Source organism: Acanthisitta chloris, unplaced genomic scaffold, assembly GCF_000695815.1.
Source record: "Acanthisitta chloris isolate BGI_N310 unplaced genomic scaffold, ASM69581v1 Scaffold33410, whole genome shotgun sequence".
NCBI classification, from domain to species: Eukaryota; Metazoa; Chordata; class Aves; order Passeriformes; family Acanthisittidae; genus Acanthisitta; species Acanthisitta chloris.
The window spans coordinates 1-11,279 of NW_008650465.1; the positions used below are offsets into that span (position 1 = coordinate 1).

General features: G+C 45.3%; 1 protein-coding gene across 1 annotated transcript; it reads left to right on the forward strand.

Annotated features, from left to right (window-relative positions):
• Positions 1-6: 6 nt before the first annotated feature.
• On the forward strand, positions 7-4,300 carry LOC103812189 (eukaryotic translation initiation factor 3 subunit A-like). Its single transcript, XM_009085202.1, has 4 exons — positions 7-282; positions 1,588-1,762; positions 2,166-2,335; positions 3,620-4,300. Exons 1-4 carry the CDS (start codon positions 123-125, stop codon positions 3,859-3,861), a joined length of 747 nt encoding a protein of 248 aa, XP_009083450.1. The 5' UTR covers positions 7-122; the 3' UTR covers positions 3,862-4,300.
• The last annotated feature ends 6,979 nt before the right edge of the window (positions 4,301-11,279 follow it).

Genomic DNA, 11,279 nt, shown 5'->3' on the forward strand with positions numbered 1-11,279 from the left:
TGGATGACGATAGGCCCCCCAGACGTGCTCTGGATGATGATAGACCCCCCAGACGTGCTCTGGATGAGGACCGGGGCAGCTGGCGAGCTGCAGATGATGACAGGGGTCCCCGGCGCGGTGGGATGGATGATGACAGAGGCCCCAGGCGTGGGATGGACGACGACAGGGGACCGTGGCGCAATGCCGACGATGACAGGCTCTCCAGGCGAGATGATGACAGGGGTCCGTGGCGTAGTGGTGATGATTCAAGGCCAGGACCTTGGAGACCATTTGGTAAACCAGGTAAAATAGAGTAATACAACAATCTTCCCTCCAAAGTGTATGTTGACCTGTGACATACTGCTTTCAGTGCCAGAGATGGGAGAATCAGCTCTGAAAACATCTGGATTAATTTGGCTAATGCAAACACCCCATTACTTAGTATAATTAAACCTTTTACTTTGGTTGAACTAATAAAATTGAAGCAGTGTCTGTGGCTTGCCTGGAAGATACCTAAAGGTCCCATCGTAATGGTGGTCACATCCTGGTGTGCCAAAAAACCAAGACACACAAGTTGAATGTTCTGATGGGAGAGAAACATTCTCACTGGATTAGCATCCCTTGGACTCCTTCCCTGCCCCTTTTGTATGTCTGAAATTAACCTCCTTCTAAGGAGGATTTTGGTAGCTGATTGAAGTGGGTCTGGTTTTGATAAGCCCTTTTTATGTGCACAAAGATACTCTTGCTTTTTACCTTTCTTTTTTTGTGTTGACCCTTCTTGAAAGTCCTGCTTGGGGCAGGAGTTTGGACTAGGTGACCTTCTGAGGTCCCTTGAAATCTGAATCATCCTATTGTATTGTTTATTTCTAGTCTTCAGTCTTGTTCATGGTGACTGGAACAACTCTTTCTGATTCTTTTCAGAACTGTTAACAGCATTTAAATGTCAGATATGATTTTGATTTGCTGGGTCTTTTTACTTATTTTTCTTTTTACTATTCTGAGGCACCACATCAGCTTTTATAGATACTAATTCTATAATCCAAACCTGTAGAAAGTTGTCATAATTACCAAAACTGGCACTCCAATTTTTCTTGTTTAAAGCCAAAGCAGGCTGGATAGTAAGGAACTCCCAGTCATGAATAACTGAGCAATATTGAGGGTGTGCTGTATTAGGGAGTCATATTTTAAAGTAGTGCTTTGATAAGCCCTAAGTTCTTTAAAAATCTGCTTGATTAAAATCTCGTCTCTTGTGGATTTTTCACAAAGGAATCCTCTGTCTAAGCTACTCCTTTACTTCTTGCACTTGTTTTGCATGAGACCCTTGAGGAGTTTGTGGTTTCTGACTGCAAACTGCCGGGTTTAATCAGCTCCGCTGAACTGTTAAAGTCAGTCCTGATAGATGAGGTATAGGTTACTGGCTTTACATGAAGCAGTTTCTACAGTGTTTTGTCTGTGGCTCACACACACTTTTTTACAAGCATCTTGAGCTGGATCCTTGGGGATCAAAACTCGAAGAACCAGTTTCTGTGCGGGAAGCAAAGGATTCTTTGTCTACAGAGAGACCAGAGGTCAGTCACAAATTCCTTTGACTGTGTTTCTTTCTTACAGGGGGGTGGAGAGAACGAGAGAAGGCTCGTGAGGACAGCTGGGGCCCTCCACGAGACTCCAGACCTCCGGGAGACCGGGAATGGGACAGGGACAAAGACCGGGATGAAAATGAGAAAGATCGGGAATTCGACAGAGAGAGAGATTTTGATCGAGACGATCGCTTCAGGCGTCCCAGGTCTGGCTTTCCTGCCTAAACACTTCATCTTTCTGCTCAAAAACAAAAGTGTCCTGCTGATAAGGAAATGAGGTGGAATTGCCAAGCGAAAGAACAAGGGTTGGTCTGTGTGAAATTAAGCACTTTATAGTGGCATTTTGGGGTTTGCTATTTTGAAGACAGTGTTATCTCTTTACAGAAGGAATCTGAAAATGCTTTACTGCTTTTAATTATTTCCCCTTTTTTTTTAACCTGTTATCAAGAGAATTCCATGTTAAGCTCCAGGAAAGCAAAAGCAATTTTGGAAGTGTGTTAAATAGAGACCCACTGGGTCGGAAAATATCTGTGTTGTGATTTATTATTGCCTCTTTCCATAGCAAAGGTAAAATAGTAACATTTAGTCTTATGTTTTGAACGGCCACAGGGATGATGCTGGTTGGAGAAGAGGACCAGCTGAGGAAACTTCTAGCTGGAGAGATTCAAGTCGTCGTGAAGAATGGGACAGAGGTGGTCGCGATATGAGGGATCGACGTCCTGATGACAGAGAGCCACCGCTGAGACGGGGACCACCGCTCAGAGCCGACCGCGAGGAGCGTACGTGGGCTTGGTGCTCCTCAGAGAGCCCTCGTGGGGCTGGGGTGGGGGCAGATGGGAACAGGTTACAGTTTCAGCCACTGAAACTCCGTGAAGCAATAACAGGAAGCTTTGGGGCAATTGGGAATTCTTCAGTGAATCTTAATGTTTTGTGGTTCTGTTTTTCTCTATCTAAGCAGCATTTCACAGCTACAGCACAAGGACGTTTCAAGTCTGCACTTTTCATAGTAGGATTCTGTTCCTACTATGGGTGAATGAAATCCTTGTGCTTAAATTATCAAGCCAGACATCCCAGAAAGTAATTTCTGGCCCTTTTCTTAAAGCCATTAAAACGTGAGGGAAATACTTGGAAACGAGGCCTTACGGGTTTCACACTATTAATGGAATTAATTTTGTTGAATAGCCTGTTTTAATTGCAGACATTAACCTGCTTTAATTTTGGATATTTATTAATCCTTTGCTGTGCTCTAAAAATACAGTAGCAGCAAATCTATTCAGCCTGAGAGACCACTATGTCTTCTAATTCTGGCAATCTCACGCTCAGAACCTCGTTTTGTGTCTGCCCCAAGTGTGAGTGCTCCTGCACATGGAGCAGGCTGAAACAGAGCATGGGATCATACACAGGAAAAGCTGAGTGTGCTCAGTGTGGAGACTTTTATTTAATGTATCAAGGAGTTTTGATATTGACTGTCTGTCTGGCATATGCCACAGCTTTGGCCACACACAGCTGGGGTAGAACTCTTAACATCCTTTTGGTGGCAGCGAACAGTTCATGTAGCAAAGGGTGGTGAATGCTGTTACCAGCGGAGTCATGTAATTCAGTCCCATTTTACCTCTTGACTTCAGTAGGCTGAAGAGTAATTTGCTGTCTCTTAATACACTGAACACCTAAACCTTTTTCACAGGTGTTTTTAAGTCAGGATTTTTCTGTTTTCAGGGTTCATTCATTTCTAAGGAGACACTTCTGTGCTTCTAATTCTGCTGATAATAATATATTTTTACATCATAAAACCATGTACATCAGTAGAACAGTTATTGCAGTTCCTGTGTTTTAAAGAGGACACTGGGGTTTGCTCCCAACAATCCGAATCTGAAAAGAGATTTGAGTAGCTCCTGCCATTCCTTCACTAGGAAATGGAACCATTTGGCTGTCAGCACTGTATTACCTCTTGGCAAGACTGAGAATCCCTGAATCAGACAGCTGGGGTTGGGCCTGTTTGTTTAAACTCTCGGAGGCTGCTGGAGGAGCATGACCAAATTGTTTCTTGTCTCTGTGTGCCGCAGCGAGCTCGTGGCGCCGTGCTGATGACAAGAGGGAAGAACGTGGGGAAGAACGCGAACCAGTTCGGCGATCAGCCCCTGCTCCTGCTGCTCCTCCTGCTGCTGCTCCCCCACCAGCATCCAAAGAGCGAGAAAGGGATGGGGAGAAGGAGAAAGGCTCCTGGAAGACAGAGAAGGAGCGTGAGCCCGTACGCCGTGTCAAAAATGAGACAGATGAAGAAGGGTGGACCACTGTACGACGTTAAGTGGAAATCACAGAGTTTAACCAATGTTTTAGCTTTGATTTGATGGAATCCACAGATTATATTTGTGCTTATAAACATTCTGAATTGGAATTCTTTAACCAATGTTTTGAGGTAACATGAAAGCATGAGCTTGAATTACTTACTCATATAGATTGGTCATGCACAAAACTCACAGCAGAAGGTTGGAAATTGAATGCCATTTTTTTGAAATTTGAAATGATGCTTATTTCATGGGTCATTTGTTGCTAAAATAAAAAGAAGCAAGCCCAACAGCTGTACTTCAGTACTGCTTCTGTCTCGCACCCAAACAGGCTGCCCTTTTTATTTTTAGCCTTTCTTAATTTGGAATGGGGTATTATCGTCACAGAACATGCATTTGAAAACACCTCTGTTCACACAGTGGAATTACTGAAAAAGAGCTAAATGAATTTGCTTAATTAGCCAAAAAATAGAAAGCGCTCTTTTACATAGGTATCTGTGAGGGCAGGCGGTTTCTGGGACGTATTTTATCACTGTCTAAATTCAGTAAGTTATTTAAATTTGAATGAAATACAATAAACATTATGAGCATTAGCTACACTGGGATATTTTCCATAGATTTACTTGAATCCATGATGCCTCTGAGGCCATTTTGCAGTCATTGTTCCAGTTCCACATACACTGCTGCAGTGTACAATCTCCAGACTTGCAGCTTTTTACAATCTCAGTGTTTTGGTAAGCATATGGCTATGTACTTTCTGTTGCCAATGTCACAACTGCTTCTTCCATCACTGGATAATTCATGCCTTTCAAGGATTTATAAATATTGTCATATTTAAAATGTGTGGGTTTGGAGAAGTTGTTCAATTTTCCCCCAATTATTTGTCTTCAGGGTCAATTCTTTCCCTTTCCAAAAAAAAAAGTGATTTGTAGTAATGGCTGTGTTGACTTCAAACCTGAGGTGCGATAACAACGATTAACGGTCTGGTCACACTGAAGCCAACACAGAACTTGCTGCTGTGTGTTTCTTCAATGATAAATAAACAACTTAAGAAATTAGCTGCTCTGGTGTCATTTTCATAACCTCCTGCACTGTTTGTTCATGCAGAACAGCTCTTGAACAACCCCTTTCTGTACTCAAAGCTGATCTGTACAAGGTGAAGTGGAATGTGAGAACACCTGGGATAGTTCCTCCCTGGTGTGTAAGGAAAAGTTTTAACACTCCTCTTGTCCTTTTCCTGCCCTCTTCTGAGTTAGCCAGTTAGGTTTCTTGGGAAAAACTTGCTCTGAGTCATCTTCTGAGGGCCTGATTTTTGTGTCTTTGGAGGAGCCTGTCATGTCATCGCTTGTTGAGTCACAGAGTGCCTTCAGAGCTGTAGTGTTTTCTAAGCATAAAGAAGTACTGGTTTTGTTCTTTATATAGCCACATAAAGGATGGAACTAGAGAACAGCAGCTATCCAGGAACAGCACTTACTGGATTGGGAGTACTGAGTGCTGCTGCTGTTCCTGCATTCTGTGTCACAGGATCATTCCTGTCAGAAGGACCCACGAGCTCACTTCACCCCACTGGCTGTGAAATTACTGTTACTTAGACCTATGTTTCTCCAGTGTGGTCTTGACCTCTGAGGATGTGGAATGCATAATCTTTCTGGGCAACCTCCTCCAATGCTTGACTGGCTCCAGACTGAAAAATCAGAATCACAGAATGGTTTGGGTTGAAGGGGACATTTAAGGGCTGTGTAGTCCTACTGGTCTGCAATGAGCTGGGACATCTTCAATCAGATCAGGTTCCTCAGTGCCCTGTCCGACCAGACCTTGAATGTTTCCAGGGATGAGGCATCCACCACCTCTCTGGGCAGCCTGTGCCAGTGTTGTCCACCGTCATTGTAAAGAAGCTGCCTTTTATCTACTCCTTGACCTATTACAACAGGTCCTGGCAAAAAAATCCGTCCCCATTTGTCTCATAGGGCTTTTTTACGTACTGAAAGGCTGCAAAAAGGTCTCCCTGGAACCTTCTGTCTGAACAACCCCAACTCATCCTTTCCTCACAGGAGTGGTGCTCCAGCCCTCTGTTCATTTTTGTGGCCCTCAAAAAAAGCTTAACCCTCTCTCTCTCTCTTTTAGGCTTCTACCCTGCGTCTCCCTGCCTATGCCTGTGTCAGAATTTTCCATGTAACTTCCTGGTAGGAAGTGGCTAGCTGCTGGGAGGTCTCCCCAGCGCTATCCTTTTCCCTGTTCCCTCTGCCTTTCCTCCCAGGCATGTGCTCCAAGCCCAAATATTGTGTGTCCTCTGCTGAACTCACTGAAACTTGGCAGTGTGCTCCTTGTAGGGGGTGAATGGAACCCCAAACAGCACACAGTAGTCCAGATGAGGTCTGCTGGGAGGAATACTCTTCCCTTCTACAGGCTGTGGTCCAGCTCAAACAGCCTGGGATCTGCTGGCTCACGCTCACCTTTTCACCTGCCAGGGCCTGGAGGCATTTGAGTCCCCTCAGCTATGCCTGCAAGGACTCCTTCCCTGCCTGGGCAGGACTCTGCACTTCTTGTTGAATTTCACCAGGTTCAGCCCAGCCTGTCATCCCCCTGGAGAGCAGCCCTGCCCCAGGTGTGTGGGCTGGTCCTCCCACTTGAGTGTCACCCACAGCTCTGCTGACAGCACACCCTGCAGCTGCCCCAGGGCAATGAGAAGGATGATCCCAGGGCAGCTCCCTGGGATTCTCACTCCAGCCCACTGGCCATGAGGCTGAGCCTGAACATCCAGACAGCTTTTGTGCCCACCTTGTTCTGTGGCTGTCACATCCTAACCTGGGGGCAAGATACTGTGTGAGACAAGGCTTTCAGCACTGCTACAACTGAAGTGAACATCCACTGCTCCTTCCCTTGTCTACAATGTTAATTTGTTGTAGAGGGCAGTGAGTCAGGCATGGTTTGTCCTCAGGAAATCCATACTGGCTGTGCCCAAAAACATGCTCCAAAAGAACTTCCTCTATGGTTTTCCCTGGCACTGAAGTGATACCACCTGGCCTGTAGTTTCTCAGATGATTCTTTCAGCCTTTTCAAAGATGGGCACAGCATTTGCCTTTCTCCAGCCATTGTAATATGTAAAAAGCAATTATACCTTCAGTTACGTAGTTGAATTTTATCCATACAAAGACATTTTTACACAGGGATGAATGTTAGTGATCACTGCACCAGGTAAAGCTCGGCTCCCCAGTTTTGGTTCATAATTTCCATTATATGAGGCTGTGATAATGTTCTTGATACATGTAAGATTTTCAGGACTGGGCAGCTTGAGAAAAGATCTGGGAGATGTGAGCTTTACAGACACACCAGTGTTTTTTACTGCTGGATTGGTTTAGACACAATACTAACTACAGTGACCAAAACCCACTACTGACCAGATCCAACAGCTCAAACCTTCATCTACTGCCATCACTAGACATGAGCACAAAGTTTGGTTACCTGGAAATGTTGATGAGGTGAAATGGGTTCTCTGGGAAGCATTGCTTTGTTTGATTGAGTCATGTTCAGGTAAACATCTAAAATCTGCAGTGGCCTTTAGATGAATACAAACTGTCATAGGCTGTATTTGGAAGGCAAAACTTAAGGCTGCTGCTGTTTAAATGGATGCAAATGTTGCTTGATTAAAAAATCTCCAGGCGCAGAGCAAGGCAGGTGTTGGGTATGAAGAGCTGTTTCCTTCTTGCTCCTGGAGCAGCCCAGAGACTGGATCCAGACCATGGGCAGGGCTGAGGATCACCAGGGGCCTCAGCAGAAGAAGGTTAGAATAGGCATTAAATTTCTTTCTAGAGTGCCTTGGTTATAAAAACTAATATAATCTTCCACAAAAGCAGAGTCTATGAGAACTGGCAGGGCAATGAATGCAGCAGTGATACTCCTGACTGGGCATGGCCAAAGCTGCAGCCAAGGACATGTCATGACCTTGGTGGCTTCAGGGCAGCCACAAGCAGGACTAGGAGGATGCTGGGGTGGACTGGTGGGCAGCCAGGAGGCATCTCAAACAGCAAGAGTACTGGAAGGCTTGTCTGTCTGTAAATGAAATGTATCTGCTGGTTTAATACCCTTGGGCTGCAGTCATTGATAGGAACTGCTACATGTAAACAAGTGTTCCATCTGTAACTGAAAGGTACTGCTGAATGGTGGAAGGGAAGGCAAGATCCAAAATTTACCTGTTATTCAGACACTACTACCCATCCTGTGTGGTTTACTGCAGCACTGCAAGAAGTAGGCACACAGGTGGCATAACAGGAGCTCCAAATTCTTCCTATTTTGCCATGGCAGGACCAGCTGGAACCAAAATGCTCTACACTTTGTCTGGTCCTCTGCTTAAACAGAATTATTAATGCATTTAATTATGGTGGGATGGAGATTGTACAGGGTATTCCACTGCTTTTTGCTAATCAAAACCTCCCTTGCTGCAATTTAAACTCTGTCAGCCCTTTTACTCTTGGGCAGGAGGACAACCTACTGGCTTTGATAAAGTTCTTTCTGTATTTAGTGTATAGAATTAATTATTTTCCTCTCCATGCAACTGTTAGCAAACTACCTCCAGGATATATTAACCTACATATCTGCTGGGTCAAACTGGCACTACAGGAAGGAAAGACATTTTATAGTCATCATGGTTTAGTCCTATGGCAGTTACCTGAGGCACAGGTCGGCAGGCTGACAGCAAACTGCCCAAACAGAATTTCCTCCAAAAATGGGCACAGACTTACCTGACGTCAGCTAGATCAAGTTACATATACATCTGAAAGCAGCTTTTAATTACAAGTAGCTTGCATTTTGCCAAGACTAGTATCAGGATGATTATCCAATACTGTGTTCACTCCTTGCCAGAATATCACTATGGAAAAGATTCTATCCCTTACAAGCATAGCAATATTTCCCTGTAATACTATGAAGATACAGTATTTGATTTAAACACACAGCCATACTATTTTGATTTGCAGACGCCTGTAGAAAAGTGAAAATAATATCCCACTTTTCACAGACCTCTTCTGCAGAGCACACAATTGCTCTAACTGGACTGCTTCCAGATGAAGCTGTTTGCTGTTCTGAGGATTTGAATTACTAATGTAAATGGTTCCCAGTGTTTAAGGAATCAAAGTAGCACTATAACCATCACCTATGGTAATATGCTCTTCAGACTGACCACGAACAGGAATGTTCCTGCTTACTCAGTGCCACAAGGAGTGTGCTGGTGCACCAGGAATCACAGACACTTAGAAACAACCAACCAAACGTCCTTAAAGGACTCTTACTTGGAAAACGTTAAAGGGCAAATTGTCTTATTGAATGATCACTTAAAGTAACTGTAAGAGCTTTGCTCTCAGGCAGTCTTTTGCCAATGCTGAATCTTGTTATCTCCTGTCTGGAGTAGTTGTGTGTTTGGGTATTTTCCCCACCCTAACTGGTCTTTTGAACATGTTACTCTACCACTTTACCTGTTAAGACTTCGATGAGGTGCCTAATGCCATGTAGCAGCTACGACAGGCAGCTCCTGATCTTCCCACAGCAAGGCTGTTGTGTAGGACGAGAGAAGAATGAGGACCAACAGGCAGCAGCAGCAGCAGAGGCCGTTGATACAACAGTTCTCCTCTTACACAGGCGCTGCAGAAGGCCAGTGCCATCCAAGGCAGGGGATCTGCTGGTATCTTGATGGATTTCCAGGTGTTCCAATAGGGTTGGTGCTGCACAGCAGCTGAATGTACAGATGAGAGAGGGACAGGGACATGGCAAACACTGAGGAGCACCTCCAATCCATCCCGGCCAGTTAACCCTCAGAAAACACCCAAGACAGATTTTCTCAGATGTTTCTTGCTTTTGTGTCCAGTAATAGTCAACTGCATTTAAATGTATATATGGATCTTCAAACTTCCCACAAGGAGGTAACAAATGTACAGAAGAAAACTCTTTCCATAGTATCACACTTGAGCTTGATTCTAATGTCTGGTGGACACAGATTAAACCTACGTGGACCAGGAATCAAAAAACCATACACATCTAACAGCTTAGAAGAGCCAGTGGTGCACGCTCCAAGAGACAGTATGCAATGGTATTCAGCACGAGGAGAGGGAGGCTGCCACAAGGTTAGCTGCAGCCACTGAGTGTTATTTAATGCAAGCCCCACTGCATTTGGTAATTAGACCTGACATTGTATTTGGAGCCATCTGATGAAGATTTAAGGGAACACTTCCACACAAAATCAGTTTCTCCCTCGTAATTGCTGTGGCTGTGAGTCAACTGCAGTGATGAATAATGAACCCTGGGTCCTCATCCCCAGCCCATCCTGCACATGTTTTGACTCCATTCTTGACTGTCCTGCTCTCCCCCTCTCTTCTCCTGCCCCCATCTCCCACCCTACTGAGCAGCTTTTCAAAAGCAAACCACACAACACTTTCCTAACTCCCTTTTTCTGTCAGGACCCATCTTTTCTCATCATCCTGGTGATGCTCAGCAGTTCCTTCACAAGGCTCTCCACCTTCCTGCTTATGGCAGGGCAACACCCATGGACCAAGCACCCCTCCACGTCCCAGGTGTCACTAAAGCCATCTGCAGTGTGACCCTCTGCACTGAAAACTCCAGCACCTGCCTTTTGGCTCCAGAGGACTCTTCAGCAAACTACAAACCTGCTGCAGCCCCTTGTCCTACCTCTGGGTCACAAATAAAAAAGCAGTTTGTGAAGATTTGAAGCAACATAGCCCTGGCTGATACCCAGTACCAAAGAACTGCCATTACCCAGGGTCCAGGTCTTTGGCATAATTCTTATGCTTTGTACAGTCCGTGTAGTGTTAAGGATATTTGTTAACCACACGGGTAGATCCCTTCTACTTGGAATGAGTTAAAGCCACATATTCTCTCAACTCCTGAAAATACAAAACCTCCTCCTCCCTCCATTCTCCTACAGTCACAGCTTTCAGCTTTGTCCAGGTCTCTTTCCTACAAACCCCTCCCATCCCGTCCCCATTCTCCTCCACAAACACAGCTGCATCAAAGCTCGTTCTATGCCATTCTTACTACCTTTCTGTCAGCAGAAACGGCTCAGTTTACACCCCGGCCCAGAGTCATCACCTTTTCAAACACACACTTCGATGCTTTCTCCTCTCAGACCTTCCCCGAAGCCGAGTACCAGACACAGGGACCTACAAGACCAGCACCATCCATGCTCACGAGTGACCGCGGGGCACAGCGCCGGGCAGGATGCTGCGACTTCGGCGAGCAGGTGCTAATTACCCAGGGCAGGTTTGGACGGCGATTTACTCACTGGTTTTAAAACCGGCAAAGGAAATTGCTCGGCTGCTTGCTTTAAGACCCGAAAGGCGGAGTGTCGAACGCTCATTAAACACCCCGCTATTACCCGGCAATTAAGCGCAGCTCTCCCGCCCGCCCCGAAGGATCCCCCGACGGCTCGGGG

Coding starts and splice junctions, on each gene's coding strand:
- LOC103812189 (XM_009085202.1), top strand. CDS start 123: ATGGATGATGACAGAGGCCCCAGGCGTGGGATGGACGACGACAGGGGA. Junction 283..1,587: donor GAGACCATTTGGTAAACCAG/GTAAAATAGAGT, acceptor TCTTTCTTACAG/GGGGGTGGAGAGAACGAGAG. Junction 1,763..2,165: donor GATCGCTTCAGGCGTCCCAG/GTCTGGCTTTCC, acceptor GAACGGCCACAG/GGATGATGCTGGTTGGAGAA.